Below are 21,071 nucleotides of genomic sequence, written 5' to 3' on the forward strand. Positions count from 1 at the left end.
GGTTTAGGACCTACATAAATCCATGGCACAGCCGCTGCTTACCGTGTCCAGTATGGTGTCTGCATATCCCATGTGGCACAGAACCAGCTGGGCAGCAGATACGTTTTCATCAGCCTCACCACGGGGGATGGGTTACAACGTGACGTCGCAGTAGCTGTGAGGTCAGTAAGTGTTAGGGATCTTCCAGCTCCACTCTAAGGGAAGGGACCGTTGGCACACATGTAGTCCGCTGCTCCTTGAAGTGTGGTTCTGTGGGATATGTCTTGCTGGGAGCACCTGGGGGAACCTGGGGGGATTTTCATGGCCAGGATTCTCAGGTAACCTACCCAGCATGCAGCCTGGAACACTGGGATTTTTTAACGCACGGCAGTATTGGGTGTGCTTGACAACCATTAGCAGAGTAAAGTCCCAGGGCCAGCAGCACCTTCCCCTGGAAACCTGTTAGAGGTGCGAAGTATGGAGCCCTGTCCAATCACAGTGAGTCAGAGCCACAGTGTAGCACTCGGCAGTCTTTGTCTTGGGAACCTGTCAGTGACGCTGACGCAGAGTTTAGGGCTCACAGCTATTATAAGTGGCTCTCAGTAGGTCATACTGAGCCAGGCCTGTAGTGCAAGTGGTCCAGGAACACTCCGTGATACCCTGAGGCCCTTGGGTGTTTTAAGGTTGTAAGGACCTCGGCATCTCTGGAGTACGACCGGCATCCCTGGTGACCCTGGGGGCCGCCTGGTGCTGCTATTCCGGAGCCCTTGATGGCAAAACGTGTGGCTGTTTTCCAGCCATAGCAAGTGGGACTTGTTTTTCTTAAAGTTGGCAAATAGTGTGGGAACAAGTGTTTTGAAGGTGCTGACCTAAGTTTGACCCGAAAGACCAGTCACAGCAGCAAGAAGGGCACATTTCTTCTGTGAATCATATCCATGCCTCTTTTTGTTTTGTAGGTTTTATAATCAACCTGCCTTAGCATGGTCCTCTCAGCCCCAGATCGGTAACGACCAGGCCTGTTGGAGAAGAGGCCAGAAGGCCAGCAGCTTGCTGGGCCCGCGGGACCGGGATGACGCTGAGGTCAGAAGGGTGGCCCAAGCCCACAGTCTGCCTGTGCCCATGAGGGAGGGCCCGTGGGATGTCGGAGGAAGGACCGAGCATGTGGTGAAGAAAGCAGTTTGGGAAGAAGAGCCGAGGATGTCGAGCGCTGCCAGATGGCAGAATGTAAGCCTCGAGAGCTGGAGCCAGCCGAGGGAGCTGGGAAGGCAGATGTCCGATGGTGACGGGGAGAAGCTGTTCCAGGGTCTGTACCCATTCACTCAAGGAGAGCATGCACTGACTTCTCAGAGCAGGAAGAAATCCCAGTCGTTGCCTCGAGTCCTTTCTCCTGAGAGCCTGAGTTACATGGAAATTCCCATTCCACTGAACGATGGACACTTACCAGGTGTTCCCAAAGTGCCCCCGCATCCTCCCGATCGTGCTCCCCAGTTGGAATTGACCAAAAACCCCGAAAAGGCTGGCTCCTCGGCCCCATTCCCCCGGCCTAAGTTTGGGAGACCCCTCAAGCCTCCGTATGGGCCACACCCACAGCCCAGGAGCAGGGAACGGGGCGCCCTTCAGGACAGCCAGCAGATGGACCTGCCCGGTTCCTGCTTGACCAGAAGCAGCGACCCCAGGCATGAGCCCAGTGTGCCAGACTGCAGCTTGGAGCCCCCGGTGTATGTGCCTCCGCCTTCATACAGGTCGCCTCCCCAGCACATCCCAAACCCCTACCTGGAGGAGCCGGTGCCCAGACAGGGGAGTGGTGGCCATGGCCCACAGTACCAGCCCACCGAAAAGCCTGGGCCCAGCGATCCGCTTCCTCCCGGCCTCTTCAGGACTGGGAATGAACCTGGTGCAAGCCCAGGCGCCCTGCGCGGTCTCCCTGCACACCCTCGTCCTGTCGCCCCCACCTGCGAAGGCTCCATTCAGTACATTCCCTTTGATGACCCGCGGATCCGCCATATCAGACTGGCTCCGCCTCTGGGTTTCTGTGCAGAAGTGAAGCCTGATGATAGATGTTACGACGCTGGTCCTGTTCCTGCCTCGGAGCCAGCTCAGGAGAAGAGGCACCGTGACAGTGCCGTTTTGAAGGCACGGAGCCTGACACCCCCACTGGGGACTGAGAGGGGCCCGGCCTTTGTGGATCCTAGCCCACCGTGGCTCTGGGGCCAGCTCCGCGGGGATGGAGAAGATGCAGGCTTCCCTGACCAAAGAGAACGCTGCGTTGTGAGAGGACAGCAGGCCCCAGGGGAAGGTGGCCAGCACGGCCGTGCAGAGGGCCATGTTTCCTCCCCAGACCCACAAGGCAGTGAGAGGGCCTGCGAAACCCGGACCAAGCTCAGAATGTTTGAAACTGGGATGCAGACCAAGAAAAGTTCAAAGAAAAAAACGAATGAGACTATATTTTGTTTGGTTTCCATCCCAGTTAAATCAGAATCCCATCTGCCAGAGATAGATACGAACAACAATGACTTAAAACAGAGAGCTGATAAAAAGCCCGGGACTGATAAGAGCCCAGCCTTGCAGGAGCAAAGTCTGCTGAGCATGTCTGCCACTGACCTGGAGCTGCAGGCCCTCACGAGGAGCATGGCTGGAAAAACAGAGTTCCCGAAGCAAGATCTAGGGGAACCAGACGGAGACAAACAAACAGATGACCTCAGATTCATGCACCTTGCAAAGCACAGAGAGCTCAAGTACTCTGGCTCGTGGCCAGGGCACCAGTACCGGGACCAGCAAACACAAACCAGCTTCCCTGAAGAACCTAAAAGCTCACAGCTCCTCCCTGCTTCGACGCTGGGTGTGCTGAGTAGCACAGCCCCAACCCCAAAATGTTTAGATCCCACTGACACTCACATGCATGTGCCTTTCGGGCCCAGTGACCACAAACGGAAGGCATATGCTCCTAACCTGAAGGGCCAGATGTCCCTCAGTCCGTCCAGCAATAGTGCTTTCTCAAGGACTTCCCCATCCACCAGCCAGGCACCTGTGCCAAAAGCTGGCCAGAGTCAGCCCTGCCTGGATGTCCTCAAACCGGAGGTGGTGAAGGGGGAGCCCACAGCAGGCCCCTGCAACAGTAAGCAGCTGTTTGGTCAGTTTCTTCTGAAACCAGTTAGCCGGCGCCCGTGGGATCTGATCAGTCAGCTGGAAAGCTTTAATAAGGAGATTCAAGAAGAGGAAGACAGCCCTGATGGCAGCAGCGGCAGCAGCAGTGAGGAAAACGAGATAGAACGACAGGAAGGCTGTGTTGGTTCCAGGCCAAGGAACTGGGGCTTCTGTGAAGACAGCCAGGGAAAGGGAGTCAAGCCGCAGCCGAGGGAGCTGGTGCTGCAGGATCCCGGATGTTGGTCAGGAAGAGTGAAAAGTGAGTCTGAGAGCCAGAGCGAGGAGCTGAAGGCTGGGCGCCTGCCTGCCCGCCCTCGGGCCCCCGGCTTCTCGCAGGTGCTAGACAGCACAGGTGACCCTCTTGGGTCAGTGGATGAAAACTGGGTGACAGAGAAGCGGAGGCAGGAGATTGTCAATGGAGCAGGTGAGCTCGAAGTCAGCCCAGGTCCTGTGAAAAGAGTGATATCTTCAAGACCCAGTGACACAAAACCAGTTACCCTTTCCTGGCTGGCTGAGCCAAGGGAGCTAGCAGGAAGTGAGAAGTTCACTGATGCTTTGAGCTCTGTGCAGCTGAGCAGAGCGGATCCCCTGGAGGTGGACAGTGCTGAGGAGAGGGGCCTGGGGGTCCCGCTGGCCCTTACTGACAAGAGCCGGGGCCTCTCCGCACCGGACTTGCGGTCCGCTGGGCTCATGATGGGACCTGAGCCGAGTGCCCGTGAGCTAGTCAGGCCTCCGGGTGAAGGGGGTGCCACAGAGATGCCCCTGAGCGAGTCGCTGCAGGCCAGGGCGGCAAGGATCCTGGGCATCGAGGTGGCCATGGAGTCCCTGCTGCCGGGCACCAGGACAGCAGGGCCGAGCCAGCCCCCTGAGCCTGATGCAAGTGCCTGCAGCCTGGAGCCGCCCAGGGAGGAGTCCTTGCCCAGCTCAGCAACGTCACTTGGCCCTACAGTGACCACAGATGCCTTCTATGGTAGGAGGAAGTGTGGCTGGACCCAGAGCCCCCTTTTTGTGGGGGACAGGGCCCCCCAGGCTTCTGAGCACTCAGCTGTGGACGGGGTCCTCGCCAGCCAAGACACCAGCCCCGAGCCCCAGCTTGGCCCTCTGGAGTCCAAGTCTCTGGAGCAAAAGCTGATGGGGCCAAAACCACCCTTCAGGTCCACATTGCTCCACGTTATGGAAAGGACCCCAAGTGTGTCAGGTTTGGAAAAGAGGCTCAGAAGCCCTTCCAAAGTGATCGAAAGTTTGCAAGAGAAACTGGCGTCCCCGCCGAGGAGGGCGGACCCCGACCGCCTGATCAGAATGAAGGAGGTGAGCTCGGTGTCGCGGATGCGGAGCCTGAGCTTCAGGAGCGCGGAGGGCACAGAGGAGGACGAGGAGCCGAAGGCCGAGCGGGGCCAGGCCTGGCAGCCCCGGGGCCCCGTGTCCCCGAGCGGGGGAGACCGGGCGTGGAAAGGGGGGCACCCGCCCTCCATCTCCAAGGGCATCGTCACGTGGGAAGAAAATGGGCACATGGCAGCCCAGAGGGAGAAGAGCGAGGGTCAGGACTTCTGGTGCCCAGGTGAGTCGGGGAGGGCAGGTGTCTGGTGTTAATGCAGAACGCTCAGCTGTAACCCGGTTGGGGCCAGGCGGCTCGTGTCCATGTGCATTTCTGCAAAAGAGCAAACTCACCCTGCAGATTCTTTCATCAAAACCTTCTTCATTTTTAAGAGTTACCCAGGAGCTTTCCTTAAAAACGAAGATCTTGTCACATATTTTAAATGATTATATCTTTGTAAACACTATGTAAACAACTATATAAACTTACCTACGTAAAGCAGTGATCAGGGTGAAACAGTATTCTAGCAGTGTGGAGGTACTTGGGTAAATCTTGTGGGAGACCATAGCATTTACACTGTTGTCTTCTCTTCCTAAGGTTTTAGGCATTCACCCAGCGTAACTACATTGCTCTCTACTAATTTAGTAAGACAGGTTATACCAGGGTGACACGATCAACTGTCGATCTTGCTGTGCTGGCTTACACTTGCACCTTCTGAAAGTCTCCTTTTCCTTACTTGTTCTTTCTGTTTTTAGTGTCACACCATCCAGGGAACTTTGAAAGATTTAGTAGACTGGATTAACAGTCTGCCCTTTCTTAGCACCTCACTCCAAAGCTCGCCCACTGTTTCAGTCCATTTCTGTTGCTGTAACAGAGCACTTAGGACTGGGTGATTTTGAGAGAAAGGAGATTTATTTTGCCTTCCAGTTCTAAGGCTGAGAATTTCAAAATCGGGCAGCCACATCCAGGGAGGACTTGGTGCTGCTTCATAACATGGTAGCAAAAGCAGGTCAAGAGGGTGTGAAGAAAAGTGCATAAGGTGAGAGACAGAGGGAGGTGCGGGCTGGCTTACACCAGCGCGCCTCAAGAGCCCCAGGACCACATAGCCCTCCTCGGCAGCCCGTCACCCCTTCAGGACCTCAGCACCTCTGCATTCATTTTACCAGGGACCACGCCAAGATGAGTTTTGATGGTGACAAACCATAGTCAAGTGATGGTGGCCTCCAGCCATGTTTGTTCATGTCCCCTAAATTTTTTGTTGTTTTTGTTTTTTGTTTTTTTGGGACAGAGTCTTGCTCTGTGGTCCAGGCTAGCCTTGAACTCACTTTGTAGCCCAGGCTACAGATTCTCCTGTCTCAGCCACCCAAGTGCTGGGATAACAAGTGTGCACCATCATGCCTCGCATGTCCTCTAAAGTTTGATCGCTGAACCTCAGGGGAGCTTCTTTTAGGTCTCTGGGCTCCTTGTTCTCTTATCGTAACACATTTCTGGAGCCTTCTCTGTAGGGTGGAAACCACAAGGCAGGTTCCCAGTGATGGTGATTTTCCCCAAACTTAATTCCGCCTTTCTGGCACTGACAAAACCAGGGCCAGAGAACTCTTGGAATCTCTGGGCATTATCTTTAGAAACTGGAGATTAATCAATTATACATCTTAGAAATGACTAGGCATTGAGAGAAACATCTAAAGGTCTGCCGCACAAACCATAGACCGGAGGTGACTTTACATCCTGTAGCCAGGACCTTTGTAGAGTAAGAAAAAGCTGCACCTCTGGGCCAGGCTCTGCATCCCCGAGACACCCACCAGCTGGTCCCACTCGCTTCCAACCCTGCTTCTGTCTTCTGATTTGAAATCCAGGAATTTAGAGGTAGATGGGAAGAGCAGTTGTTTCACCTGGAGGAACCTGGCATTTTTATTAAGCAAGAATAGATGTACTTAGGAAACCGATTTGCCCACAAATGCAGTGTGGCTTTTAAGGGTGTTCCCCAGTTTTTCTTGAGCAAAAGCCATTAGTGAAATGATCTGTGTGTCATGGTCCTGTTGGATCCTCAGACTTGACAGTTGGGTTTTTGCTGAGGAGCAGAATATTAGGGATGTGGAGTGTTTGCTTTTTTGCTGGAAAAGGTATTAGATTGCCTATTTCTTAAGCTATTGGAATGGATTGATTTTAGGTTGATTTTTACTTATCTTACACAATGTAATGTTTTGATATATAGTGGAATTGTTGAATCCAGCTAAGTAACAAATGCATAGCCTTTTGTAGTTACCATTTTTGTGGCGAGAGCACTTAAGGTATACTTTTTTTACATTTCTCAAGAAGAGTAATCATTAACAGTAGTGAGCATGCTGCCTGCCAGATGCGGTGAACTTCTTCCTCCTGCTTCACTGTCCTTTGTGTGCTTTGACCAGCACTTGCCCACACCCTTTCCAGACACCCCAGCTGCAGGTACCGCTCTTCTCTTCAGGTCTGTGGGGTCAGAATTGTGAATGCTGATTTCTATTAGCATGTGCTTCAGCACACAGTGACCCCATTCATCAAGGGGAGTGGTCAGTGTGCGCACCACATCTTACTCTTACATCCCCTTCCCTTTCCCCACTCCTCCTTCCTGCCTTCTCTTGGTCCCCGGATCTCTTGCAAATGAGAGCAACATTTTTTTATTACACCATGAGTGAAATAATTTAGTACTTGTCTTTGTGTGCCTGGCTTATTTCACTTAACATAACATCCTCTGGTTTCATCCATGGTCTCACAGATGATGGAATTTGATTCTTTATGGCTGAATAGTATTTTATTGTGTCTGTGTACCACATTTTATCCCTCACTTTTCTGTTGACAGTGTCAGGTTTGCTCCGTATATTGATTGTTCGGGTGTTGCTGCAGTGAACCTCGGCGCACGGTATCTCTTCTCTCTTTTAGATACATACCCAGTAGTGGGGCTGTGGGTCATGTAGTAGTTTCGCACTTTTAAGGAACTATATCCTCTTTTACATAATGGCTCTCTCAATTGACATTCTCACCACGGTTCGCTTTTCTCCCCATCTCCACCAACACTTGGTATTGTTGTCTCTTTGACAACAACAGTGAAATGATGTTGTGCTTTTGATCTGTATTTCCTTGACGAGTAGTGATACTGAAAATGTTTTCATGTACCGGTAAGGCATTTGGATGTCTTCTTTTGAGAAATGTCTGTTCAGATCCTTTGCCCATTTTTAATCAGGTTGCTTGTTTTCTTGCTGTTGCGTTGTTTCTTGTATATTTGGGGTAGTAATCCCTTATATGACTTGCAAATATTTCCTCCTATTCTGCAGATTTTCTCTTTATTCTTTTGGTTTCTTTGTTTTGTTTTGCTTACTATGTAAAAGTTTTTCAGTTTTAGAAAATCTCATCTGTTTTATTTTTGCTTTTGTTGCCTGTGCTTTTGAAGTCATAGCCAAAAAGATACATTGCTCAAGCCAGTGTCATGTTCCCTATAGTTTCTTCTAGTAATTTCCTTAGTTTTAGTTGTTATATTTATCTTTAATCAGTTTTGAACTGTTTGTGTATATGGTGAGAGAATGATCTAAACTCTTTTTTTTTATGAATATCCAGTTTTCCTAATGCTATTTATTGAAGACACTTGTCTTTTTCTTGTATGTTCTTGGTATATTTGTTAAAATATCAGTTGACTGTAAATTTATAGATTTATTCCTGGGATCTCTGTTCTATTTCTATTTTGTAAGTGTCCATAGATTTATAGAACTTAGAAGTGGGATTTTCTTTGATGGGGTACTCTTTATGACCGACTTGATTTCTTTACCTATTATTGGTCTGTTCACAGTTTGTGTTTCTTCATAATGCAATCCTGGTAGATTGTATGTTTCCAGGAATTTATCTGTTTCTTCTAGGTCATTCAGTTTGTTGTATATAATTGTTGTACACAATAGTAAAAGGACTATTGTCTTTTAGGACCCTTTGTATTTTTGTGGTATCAGTTGTAGTGTCTCATTTTTTATCTCTGATTTTTATTTAATTTTCTATATTTTTTTCTTAGTTTAGCTAACGATTGTGGATTTTGTTTTCTCTTTTCAAAAATCAGTCCTTTGTCTTATCGATCGGACTTCTGGGGTCTATTTATGTTTCAGTGGGAGTTTTACCCAGCACACTTTTCCCCAGAAAAAGTGTGTCCACTTGATTTTGAAGTGTGAGTTAAAACTTGGCATAAGCTTCCAGAGTGAGTTTCTACATCCGTCTGTCCTTCCTTGTCCTGAGGAAAATCTTGAGGGTTTTAAAGTCAGGCAAATCCTGCTATTAAAAAACACCAGTTTGTAAATATTTTTATGTCTCTGCTCATGGGCACATATTGCAGGGAGTAAATTACAACATAAGAATTCAAGCTCAATAAATTAGCCCACCCTGAAATTTTAGTTTGGCCTTCTGCATGTGAGTGGGGTCTAGCAGGTATCTGAAAGTGCACAGACAGTGCAGATTTCATCTTGAGCCAGCTGTTTAGAATACCTCTTCTGACCTTTTAGTTTTATTTTTATTCCTGTAAAATGTTTTTTGAGTGCCACGGATCAAACCTAGGGTCTTGTGCATGGTAAGCATGCGCTTTGTCGCTGAGCTACATCCCCGGCCTTTTTAAAAAGCCAGTTGCTAATGAGTAGAAATTTTAATGCTCTTTTTCTCTTCTCCCTAGGGCATCCACAGCTCTTCAGGCGGAGAGCATCTCATCTTGGCAGCCCCCTCAGGCAGCCTCATGTCCCTGGAGAGCAGGGCACACATAGGGGCAGCTGCGCATGCTTGTTGCTGCTCAGGTGGCCTCCGTGGGCCTTTCCTGTGGTGGTCACCAGGCCTCAGCATTCAACAGTCGTCCTTCTGAGAGGAATCCAGGTCCTGTGCGGACCTGCTCACTTTTGCACTCACAGTTGCTGTGGCCTTTGTGATAGCCCTTGGATCTTGTTTTCTTTTGATGCATTCTGTCATTTCAAATGCAGAATCTCATCTCCATCCGACTCACTCCTGCTGCTGTTACCCCAGTGCGGTAGAACTGCTTCCAGTAGCTCTGAATTGGTCCCAGATTCACAGTCCTTGTCTATGCAGATTCTGTTCTAGAACTGTAAAACAAGGTCATACAGTGTTATCTCCGCAGCCACTCCCTACACGCACGCACGTGCATACACACATGGCCCTCCAGAACCTTACCTTGTGTTGTGGTACCTGTCATATGATGCAGTTATTTCAGATTAAGGGTGGTCATTTCAGTTAGCATTTTTTAGTTGTCTTTTTGGCTCTGGCTAAAAAAAACCAGCTCAAAACTAGTTGAGGTCACGGATTCCCTTCTCTGCTGGTGCCGTATTCTACTTCAGAAGTGTGATCACGGGCACAGAGAGTCTGGAGAGCCTGCCGGTCCGTTCAGCTTTCCTGTTAGCGTAAGTAGAGGAGGAAGCTGGGAGAGACTTTCCACGTCAGGCCAGAAGCAGGGGCAGTCAGGAAAGTTCTGACGAAGTCAGATAACAGCAGTGAGAGGGTGGACATGAGCACATCTTCACACACAGCAGCATTTAAGAGGTTAGGACGAGTCATGGTGAGTTGTCTTCAGCTGAAGTAGAGCCCATTGCAAGCCAGATTCCAAATATTCCAAGTATGTCAGCTCTCTGTCACTGTGAAAAACATCTAAAGTCATCAATTTAAAAAGAAATTGGCTTTTGCTCACAGTTTCAGGGGTTTTAGTCCATGGTTTGTTGGCGCCATTGCTTTTGGGCCTAGGGTGAGGCAGAACATGATGGCAGGGAGAGCTGCTCTCCTTGTGGCTGCTGGGGGGCAAAAAGAACAGGAAGTAGAAGGGCTGCGGTCACAATGTCCCTGTGAGGGACACAGTCCCAATGACCCAACTTCCTTGTAGGCCCCCACGAAAGAGCCCACCACCTTCAGTAGTGTCGCAGGCTGGCAGCTGAGCCTTTTGCTACGCGGGCCTTTGGGGGAGCCTTACCCAAACCATAGCCTTGGGGAACCACTCTGCCCTGGAGACCTGTGCTGTCTAGTGTGGTAGTGGCCGTTTGTCCTGTATGGCTGCCGAGCACATGGAATACAGCTCATCCAAACTGAGTTATGCGGTGTCAAATACCAAATTCCAAAAGCTTAGTACAGCAAAGAAAAAAAAAATCTAAAAGATCTTAGTACTTTTATATTCAGTTCTTACATGTTGAAATGATATTTTGAGTATATTTGGTGAAATAAAGTATATTATTAAGGGTAACTTCACCTGCTTCCTTTTATTTGTTGTAATGTAGCTACTAGAAAATTTAGAACAACATTACACGGCCCACATTATGTTTTTGTTGGACCCAGATCATCCACGAGCTGGAGACAGAGCCATTGTTCTACAGACTTCTCTCCGTGGCTTGTGTGCCTGAATTTTAGCTTCAGCTGTGGGCTTGTGGGTGCAGGTCTGTCCTGTGCAGGTGTCTCCGGGTTCCGAGCCCTGGGGACCCACACCATGTGCACTTTATGTGCTTTGAGGCTCCCAGGGCTACTTGCTGCATGCCCAGCGGTGCACGAGCCATCTTTGCTCACAGCAGGCCCTCAGAATCGGCACCGTCGGGCTCACTGGGCGCAGAAGTTCAGCTGCTTGCTGTGGGTGTTGCTGAGTGTGAATTGGCAGGAGGCACACACTTCCTGGTGGCTTCCTGGTGGCCTAAAAGCCAGGCTGACCCTGGAGCAGCCGCTCACATTGGAGCAAGAGCTGCTCGCCTTTCTCAAGCCCCCTCCCGTCTCGTCTGTTCAGAGTGCTCCGAGCACTGTCTCAGCGGTCACCGCAGAGCACGTAGCATGTCATAAATGTGCGGCAGCCAAGTCAAGAAGGTGCGAGAAGGACAAGGGAAAACGTTTCGGAGAAAGAAGTTACAGATCGTGCGGCCTCCACAGTGCATAGTTTTCCCGATGGACTTTCGAAAGGACTGTTCTGTGATTGTTTCTGTCACTGTAGCATCCTTCCAGATTTCTTTTAATGAATCCCCTTTTTCATTGTTCTGAGCCTTGCCTTGTTCTCTTTTCTCCTTGTTTCCCCTGGCTTTATTAGGGTATGACTGACAGCGCTGTGTTTTCAAGGTGCACAGCAGTATTAGACTTGGTGAAGTGAGTGTCCCAAGCTAGTTGGCACGCTCATCCCCGCACACACTGGCGTTGTCAGCGGATGGTGAGAGCTTGAGATCAGTGTTCTTAGAGGGAGTCAAGCGTGCACCGCGGCGTTGCTGAGCAGAGGCACCGTGCTGCACCGTGGGCCTCCGGCACTTACGCCTCAGACAGCTTGAGACTTCACTTTTCGATCGGTGTCTCCTCCTCTCACCCGCCCGCAGCTCCCACTGACCACCATTCTTCTCTGTTACTCGGAATGTAACCTTTTAAAAAATTCCAGATACAGATGAGATCATGCAGTTTTTGCCTTCCTTTGTCAGGCTTATTTTCCTTACCATAATGTCCTTAAAGTTCATCTGTATTATTGTAACATGACAGGATTCCCTTGTTTTCTTTTTAAGACTGCGTAGTACTCCACGGAGCGTGCATGAACGCTGTTTTTTTAATCCGTGCACTGGACGCTTAGGTTCTTTTCACATCTTGACTATTTGGAGTAATGCTGCAGTGAACATGGGGCGCAGCTAGCTCTTTGCCGTGCTGATTTCCTTTCCTTTGGATGCATACCCAGTAGTGGGATTGCTGTATCATATCGTAGTTCTACTTTTAATCTTTTTGAGAACTCTCCACAATGTTTAATGGCTGTATCCCTTCCAGATTTCTTAAGCATGTTCTCTTCAAAAGTTAGGAACCCTCTGGGCCAGTGTGACAGGAAGTTGTAACCAAAGGAGGCACGTGTGAGCCTCAGGTCGCCTGGATCGCGAAGCCCCGTGCGTCAGGCCCTCTGATTTACCCGTGCTCTTTGCAGCTCACAGTTACTGCTCTTGCCCTTTTGTGTGGCTCCTGTTTTGGAAGTCCAGGTCATCGGGGCTGTTTGGGATTTTCTAGTACAGGCTGTGGAAGGGATGGACATGGTGGCCCAGACTCAGACACAACCCAGGTCTGAAATTCTGAAAAGGTGCCAGCAGGTGCACGTCCAGCCGGGTTGGTGGCATTTGGAGACAGGAACCCTGATGATGCTGGCCACGTGGCCAGGGTGTCATGGTCCCCAGTCCCGGAAGGGATAGCAGTTGGGCCCGGAGATGCATACTATAAAGTAATTTTCATTGGAGCTGTGATTTAGAAAAGAAAAGGAACCGGCTTAGCATCAGCCAAGGGCATTACTGCTGGTTAATAAGCACTGTATTTATAGTTAGTTGAACAACAGCCAGGGGCCATCGCAGTATTAAGCAACTTATATTTTTCCATCTGTGTTTGAGTAAGGACCGTACGTGTTTCCTGAAAACAGCCTCTTTAACACTAGCTGTTTGCTCTTTAGTTAAAAAAAACTGTTGAAATGTCTAAAAATGAATTTTATAAACTTGTGAAATTTGCTGTTTTAACAGATGTATTGAAGGTCTGAGGATCAAACAGAAAATGTAGCAGTCTAATGTACCACTGATTTTGTCCATTTACTTTCCTTTGTTACAGATTCCTATGACCCCAGCAGAGTGGAGAGAGTGTGAGGAAATGCCAGCGAGGCCCGGCGCCGCCTTGGTTTGCTGGCTGAGTCTTCCCCGCTCCAGTCCGGCCTCCCATCTGGCCCAGGCAGAAGCTGGAAGCTGCTGGGTTTGAGTGTCCCGGTTCCCCGCCACTGGCGTCTGTGTAGCCTTGTGGAGATGAAGCAACAGTCCGCTGAAACCATCTGTTTTCATAGCATGAAGATCTGTGCTTATATTTAGAAAAGAGTTTTCACATAAACCCTACTTTGTGGAGGAGGAGGCCGTGCTGGTAAATAGTGAGGTGCTGATCTGTGTCCGTGTGAGAGCTGAAATGTGGACGACGTCGTGAGTGAGCCTGAAAGGACCGTGAGCACCCTCAGCTTCTGCGTGCGTGTGTGAGGCTGCGGTCCGTGCCCTTGCCCAAGGCCTGAGGCATGGGCCTTTGCCTGGCCGGGGGGCTCTTCGAGCTGAGGGACAGCGTGTGTGAATATGTGTGACCCATTTCCAGTCACCTTGGCATTGTGCTGCTGGAAGTGACTTGACTTACCAGTACCTTGCGGTCAGAGAATAAAAGCAATATCTTTGAATTCCTAAAAGATGACACTTGTATTGTAATATACTAAAGAGTATTATTTATCTGGCAATGAAATGCTTTGATCATTTGCAAATATGCCATTGTCTGCTTTGCACTCAGTATTATCTATTTTTATTTTCTGTATGGATGTTTAGAAATACTTTATATGAAAAATAATTGCTGGTTTAAAAGAGACCATTTTAACAAAGTGACTATATTTCTTTTTACAAAATTGCTATTTTTCTATGATGTAAACAGTTGTTAGGCGGCAGATTTTTAAGGAAGTGTTATTTTATTTAAGAGTGTTCCCTTCTGTGTGAGAGGAGCTCGGAGAGGGTTTGCTTTCACCTGAAGCCCATGTCCCCGACCCGCCTCACCCTGCCACTTTATTTCATTTTAGGAAATGTCAGTGTAGACTGATCATGGGGTTAAGAAACTTCTTGTTTTGCAAAGATTTTTTTTTTTTTTTTACAAATGTAGCTGTGAGGTTGTATTTGAAAATAACCCTCTCAACATCCAGTCAACATCCTTTGACAGTTTCGCTGCCATCTCAAATAGAATTACCAAAAAAACCCGAAGTAATTTTATCTTTGTGTGTCCGTCAGGATCTGCTCCAAGACTGGCCTTTCCTTCACGGACCCCCCCCCCCAGCCTGGCTCTTTAAAGAAATCTGTACTGTGTATTTTTAATCTAGAATGATCCTGAATTAGCCTCATATGTGTTTAGATGTGCTTGGCACATGTATAAGTATGTGCCATTACAGAAGCATTATGAGGCCCATGTATCCTACTGTGTTTAATACCGAATTAACCGGCACAGTTTGTGTATTTCCATGTGTTTGTCCCTACTTTCTGAGTAAGGTATTCTTGCTAGCTCACACGCTCTAAATAATTCCTGTCTCCTTCTTTCCTTTCTTCCTCCTTTTCTTCCCCCTTTTAATTTTTCTTTTTTTCTTTTTTGAGATACCACTTTATTTCTGGACATTTCAAATTCCTAAAATGTGAACTATTGGCTGCTCTGTCCTTTGGCCCTGAGCCGCCTGGCTTTCCCGGCCTGTTCTTAGCTGTACCCAGGCTCCTAAGGAGCCTGTGTGTTTGGACTGTGCAGAACAGAACAGAATCCAGGTGATGCCGGCAGGGCTTTCCACACACTCCGCCTGCTGTCTCGGCTCCCTGCTCCTCGTGGGGATCTCTGGAGGACCCGGCCCCTGTGAAGGTCGGAGGAGCCTTAGCTGTCAGAGCAGCAGTAAGACGGGCCGAGCCTCTTCCCTGGAGGACCCTGTGGGGAAGCGGTGCTCACTATCTTGTGGTTGGGGAGTTGGTCTCCATGGGCTTGCACTTCCTCTTTAGGGGCAAATGAAAGAATGTGTGTGTGTGTGTATACACTGTTCTGACTTCCTCTTAAATTTTGTTGACATCATCTAAAGGCCTCTTTTAAACAAAATGTTAAATTTTAGCATATTCCTCAGGAGAGAGAAGAGCACCCTCAAAAACAAAGTTTTCCCTTATGCACATCGCAAACAGCCCAAAATGGAATGCTCTTCTCTTTTGTTTTACTCCAAATTGCTGTATCATCTTTATGAGTCCATTCTGAATTTTGTTAAAATTACTAATATTTTAACCTAAACTTCTACCTTTTTCTGGATTGAAGCGTGTATGTCAAGTTTTAGGGAGAAAAAGTGACTGTAAAAGTTAGTAACTTGAAAATCTCACTTGTGAACTTTAATATTCTGAGGTGAATAATAGTCTTTAATAAGAAATAGATTTCCCATAGGTTTTAAATACTCTTTTTTCATTACTTCTGTTTCTCATAAGTGTACAACTATGGCTGAAAAAAAGTCTTCATACTTTGTGTGTGTCATTGTTTTTCTCGTACACATGATTTCCTGTTGGTGTTCAATAATTTGGAGTTTATAAAATTAAAAGTTCTAATTTTGGCCATTTAAGCTAAAAATTGTCTGCGGAGGTACAAGTGAAATGTGTGCCTGGATTTGCAATAAGAAAGAATGCTGGTCATTTGGCTCTGGTCGCCCTTGTTTGAAGGGACTTGTGAGTAGCTGAAGTGAAATATTTGTGTTGCCATTTTTCAGCCTTTTGTTTCTGCAGGCCCCAGAGGACTCCTCCCGAAAGGTGCGGCTTGCCCCGTTGGAGCTTCAGGACTAGTTCTGGGTTATTCCTACTGCGTGGATTTCTTTTCCCGAGACCCCAACATACGGCTGAGCGCACTGCTGTCCTGACTGGCTTGCAGGAGGCCTGGTCTGGGCTCTGGCCCCGGGGAGTTCTCCGCAGAGCTTTCTCTGCCCCACCCGGCTGCGGCGGCAGGTCCCGCCCTGCAGCCTCGCGGACTCCGGAACCAGACCCTGGCCGCTCCCTGACAGCCGCGCGCCCAGCTCCTGCAGTGTCCCGGAGGGGGCTTCTAAGGAAGCCGACTGCTGTGGACAGCATTTCCCAGCTCAGACTGGAAGGAAGGGCCTGACGGGCGGTAGCACCAGCCCGCCGTCTCTTCCTGTGGCCCCCCAAAGTGGCTTTTGCTTTGGGTTGTGTTTTGTTTGTTTAAAGTGGTTAAATGTGCCATCAAGTGTCAGGTTAACATCTCCTGCAAAGCGACCAGTGCGGCAAAATTCCATAAATATTTGAACTTAGAGAAACACTTCCGACTTCCTGTGTTCCTATAAACAGAGACGTGAGCGCTGGGGACCATTGTTCTGAGGGGTCCAGCTGTGTGAGGGAGCCCAGGCGGCAGGCTGGGGCCGGGGAGGTGGGCCTTAAACTGAAGCCATTGCCCGCCTGGGGGAGTTTCGCATTTTTCTCTATTTTGTTTTCGCTGCATATTCTGTACATCTGTTTGTGGGAGGAGAGCCGCTCCTCGGGACGGGGTTTCAGAGACGTGCCAAGTGGCCTTTAGGAGTGCGTGGTGAGAGGGCCTTCCCAGGGCTGTGGGTTGGTCCACGCTGGGGCCCACCAAGCCAGGAAGGGAAGGGTGATCAGATAACACTGGCAGAACGGTCAGCTGCGTATTTTGTTGAAAAGAAAGAGTGGTTCGAGCACTGAGTTCGGGTGGAGGCTGCGCACAGGCCCCAGGGGTCTAACACCCGCCTGTTCGGGGTGCTGGTCCGTCTGCGTGTGGGGAGGTCCAGAGCGCCTGCACGTTCCTACTTTGACTTTTGGCGGCCCCTGGCGCAGCTGGGTTCATTGACACAGCAGAAGCCAAGCGCCCCCCAACTGAACCCTGCCCCCAGGCAAGCTGGGGTTGCCCAGCCACCTGCCCGGGGGCTCTAGGCTGGGGGAGTCAGCCTTGGCCCTGCTGGGACAGGCAGCTTGCTTTCCCTGCACCCCGACACTCGCTGGCCCGGCGTAAGGGACACAGAGGCGTGTTCAAGGTGAGAGGCAGAAATCAGATGAAAATCCGGTCGGAGCCGGGAGAAAGGCCGTGCGGTCCCCTGCACCTCGTGCTCAGGCCCGGCGAGCCAGCCAAGCAGAACGGCTCAGACCCAAATGGGATTTGGTGGAGAGACGGCCCTGCGACCCCAGGGAAACGCGCATCTGCTCTCCCTGGCTTTGGGCGCCACCCAGGACGAGGGGGGTGCCCTGTGGGCCAGTGCCAGCGGCGGTGGTCACCAGACACGGAGCACAGAGGGCCCCGGGTGACGAGAGACAGCGGTGAGCGGGCGAGCGAGCGAGCCCAGCCGGGCATCTCGGCAGTGTGAACACCTGCCTGTTTCTGGATGGCTCCGGATGAAGATGGTGCACGAACGCACCTCGGTCCACTGGTGTTGGCTGTGGGGACCGGAGCTCCCCTGGCGCCTAATGGCTGCTTCCCAGAGGGCGGGGCCACCGAGTTCCAGCACCTTCCGTCTCCACCCAGGTGTGTCTCCCGAAGCACCGCTGCCGAGCTGGAAAGAGGCCTGCTCAGTTCGGGGGCTGGGTGCGGACCCGGGCACCACGCGGGCTGCCCCATGTCACTTCGCGGCTTCTCCTTCCCGTCGGCCTCTCTGCCCCTGAATGTGAGAACCAGACTGCAGGTGTCAGCGCACTCCTCTACGCCCAGCGCCCTGGGAGGCGGAGGCAGCGGGGTCACAGCCTCAAGCCCAGCCGGGACAACGTACTGAGAGCCCGCCTTTGAAAATTTAAAACATGCTGGGGGCGCAGCTCGGTGGGAAGGCCTTGTAATAAATCTGCACGCGCGCACGCACGCACGCAGGAATCAGAGCCATAGACAAGGCCCCGGCAGGCACCGTGTAAGTGCTCGTGGAGTGGCACTAGACCGCTACCTAGTGGAAACGCCTGCTTGGCCGCTTGTAGATCTTAAGTGCCAGGCCTTGGTCTCAGGGCTTCCCTCCTCGTCCCCGGCGTGGCGGTTCTGGAAGCGGGTGGAGGACACTCGGCGCCCCGCACGCTCTGTGTGTGGCCGGAAGCCGGGCCCATGTATTTCTCAGCTGCTGCCTGAGTTTTTAAAAACCAGAATCCTCCTTCCTGAGGTGTGCTTCCTCCCTCTCCCGATGGGTTTGTAAGCCCTTTCCCCCATTTCTGCCTTGACTTCCTGTGTGTGGGGTTCAGAGCTGGGCGGCGAGGGTCCTCGAGGGTCTCTGCCTTTTGATCCGGATAGGATTGGGGTGTAAGGTGGGAGCTGCCCCCGTGGTTGATAACTGGATGCGCATGCTGAGATGCAGCGGACAGGAGGAGGCCTGGCCCCCACCAGTGCTGTGGGACGGAGCTCCAGCGCGGCTGGGGGCCTGGTCCCGGCCCGGCTCTGCCGTTAACTGCTGTGACCCTGGCTGCCCACTCGGGAACACTCAGCTCCAGGTGCGGGGAGGCGAACTGAACCCAAGTCTCTGATCCCTCTGCCTCTAAGATGATGTAACTGTTTTGGCAGACTTCGAATTCCATGGCCCCGTGGCCCTGTCAGGGGGGCCCGAGAAAGACAGTTGGAAGACTCCCCCTGCGTGTAACAGAGGCCTGGGCCCTGGCCAGGGTGGGAATCCTGCCGCCATTCCACCCTGGGTGGTCCGCTTCCCCGTCCTGTCACTTAGCCGGCTGTCTCCCTCACTAGCCGGGGACCGGCCAGGGGGCTGACACACTGGAGCCCCTGCACGCTGTCCTCATGCTAGGGCGGGGCGGGGTGGATGGACCTGGCCGACCCAAGGCGTTCCGAGACAGCAGCGCAGCTCTGCCATGGCATGGCGGCCCGGCCCTGTACCGGCACCTGGGTTCCGAGATGTTTGTGTCGCGCCCGCTGGCTCGGGCTTCCTGCTCTACCCAGAGCACAGAGCCATCCCCAGGTGTCAGCCTGCAGGGCCCAGGCTGGAAGCCCTGCCGGGCAGCCCCTGCTCGGGGCTTGGGGGAGATGACCCCACGGGACCCCGGGCTGGGCTTCAGCAGGACAGCCGCACCGTATCTGAGGTAGAGGAGGTCTGCTCCCGCCCTCTCCTGGGCTCCCTGCAGCACCAGCTCTGGTGTTTCTGCCTCGCGGAGCCCACCGCGTACTCCTAAGGTTAGAGTAGCTGGCGGCCTGTGTAGGCCTGAACCCAAACGCCACTGACTTCCCAGGACCGACTGCTGTTGGTGTGTAAAATAAAACGCTCAGCGCGAAGGCGAGGGAAGGCAAGCGAAGCAACAAGGAGCTCTCGCGCGGTGCGGCGCCTCATTCCTGCATAGCGCCGCACGGGCTCGGAGAGACCGAGTGGTCGCCGGGGCAGAGCTCGCAGCACAGCGGGGCTGGGCCCTGTTCTGCAACTCCAGAGTCCACGCCGCTGCCCACCTAACACTTGCTGCATCTCTAAAAGCGTAGGAAAGCGATCCTCTCATTAAACAGGAAATTCAGTGGTGACTTTTATCTGGGGGGTTCTGGGGGCTGAACACAGGCCTGTGCACAGAGAGAAATCCCCAGGCCCCCTTTCCCTACTTTTTTTTTTTTTTTTTTTTTAAATTTTAAAGTAGCATCTCATTAGGTTGCCCAGGCTGGGCTCAAACTTGTGACCTTCCTGCCTCAGCCTCCCAGAGTGCTGGAATTACAAGCATGTGCCACCATGCCCAGCTGTATTTTTCCCATACTAACTGCGTTTGTTAGGATCAGGCTCAGCTGCCTGTGCCAGGAAATTGAAACACAAGATGACCTACACACGATGGAGGCTTCTCTCTCCCTCCCCAAGAGTAGAAGCAGCGGTCCAGGGCCGGTGTCCCGGGGTGGACAAGGTCTGTGGCCCCACGCAGCATCCGGGGATCTGACGTTGCGCTCATTGATGTCTCATGGACGTTCTGCCTGCTGCAGCTGTCCCTCCGATGAGTTCAAAGGTGTTGCATGGCTCCCTGCTGCATGTTTGCTTTTGAATCCACCCTAAGATGTTCTGGGAAATACCGTCTTCGTACCCTGAGATTACTCCGTAAACCAATAGCCAGGGGAGAGGGTGCAGGCGTCGCCCCGTGAGACCAGCTGGAGTATGAACCCGGAAGGCAGGCGTCCGTCCCATCCGCAGTAGAACCTGAGGGTTTCCAAGGGTACAGATTCCTAGGGCCGGGCAGCAGCACAGCCCTGAATTCCTGGGACCCCCAATGCGGACATGAAGGCCATGAGGCTCTCCCCACCTCTGTCCTCTGGCCCTGCCTTTGCCCTGCCCAGGGGCTGGCCGCCTGTTCTCCTCATTCGCCCGGGACTTTCTCCTGAGACCTGCTGGGCCCGTCGGTGGCTCGCCCTTGGCCCAGCGCGGCCTTTCCGCAGGAGTGGGGACAAGGTGGTCCCACACAGGAAGTGGACGCCTGTGACCCAGCCTCACCGTCCCCGCGGGGCAGCGAGGGATGCTGGCTGGCAGACATTTCCTTCCCCCCTCGTGACCGGGTCTTCCGTGGGACAAACCTTCCGTGCCGCCTGCGAGGCTCCCCGAGGCCTGGGCGCACCAGGCTCTGCGCTGCCGGCCGCCCGCTTAGTACCTGCAGGCGGGCAGGTGCGGCTGGGCGCTGGGTGCCGGCCCACACCACCCTCCTGGGGACAGAACACCGGTGTACTCGGGGCCACCGCGGCGCCCAGGCACACAACCCCGTTTCCAGACTTCCTGCCGCGCGGCGACCTGTGACGTGGGGCTCACGGAGGAGCAGCGACAGGAAAGACCAGGCGGCTCTGGAAGTCCGTCTACAGGAAGCCGCCTCGTCCGGAGAAGGCCTCCTCGCGGGGCTCCCCCGAGAGAGCCGGCAGCCGGCATACCGCACACAGCCATCCTGGAGCTTTGGGACGAGGCCTCTCCAGGATGCTGGACAGAGGGACGTTCGGGCCGAGCTCCCTGGCTGCGGGACCCCCCTGGGCCAGCGCGGCGCTGATAGGGAGGCCGGGGAGGCGGGGGTCACTACCCTGGCTCAGCGCATCCGGAAGACCCGCCACTGTCTTACTGGCTTCATCCTAAAACAGAAAGAAAATGCAGCCCGTGAAGCTCCTCCTCGCCTTTGATGACGAGTGCACCCCAATTTCAGAGCCACTCAAA

The 21,071-nt window shown here is 52.0% G+C and overlaps 1 protein-coding gene across 8 annotated transcripts in view; it reads left to right on the forward strand.

Annotated features, from left to right (window-relative positions):
• Positions 1-16,252, forward strand: part of Kiaa1462 (KIAA1462 ortholog) — an 84,680-nt gene extending 68,428 nt beyond the window's left edge. For 7 of the 8 annotated variants that reach the window (XR_001234532.1, XR_001234531.1, XR_001234533.1 and 4 more), the window contains 3 exons: positions 936-4,681; positions 9,114-9,846; positions 13,019-16,252. Coding sequence is in view for 1 of the 8 variants with exons in the window: in XM_013515499.1 (XP_013370953.1) it covers positions 936-4,681; positions 13,019-13,053 (3,781 nt within the window). In the remaining 7 variants the exon portion in view is untranslated. The remainder of the gene's footprint in view (positions 1-935; positions 4,682-9,113; positions 9,847-13,018) is intronic. The other variant, XM_013515499.1, reaches the window with a different exon arrangement.
• The last annotated feature ends 4,819 nt before the right edge of the window (positions 16,253-21,071 follow it).

Source organism: Chinchilla lanigera, unplaced genomic scaffold, assembly GCF_000276665.1.
Source record: "Chinchilla lanigera isolate Chin_1 unplaced genomic scaffold, ChiLan1.0 scaffold00028, whole genome shotgun sequence".
Classification (NCBI taxonomy): Eukaryota; Metazoa; Chordata; class Mammalia; order Rodentia; family Chinchillidae; genus Chinchilla; species Chinchilla lanigera.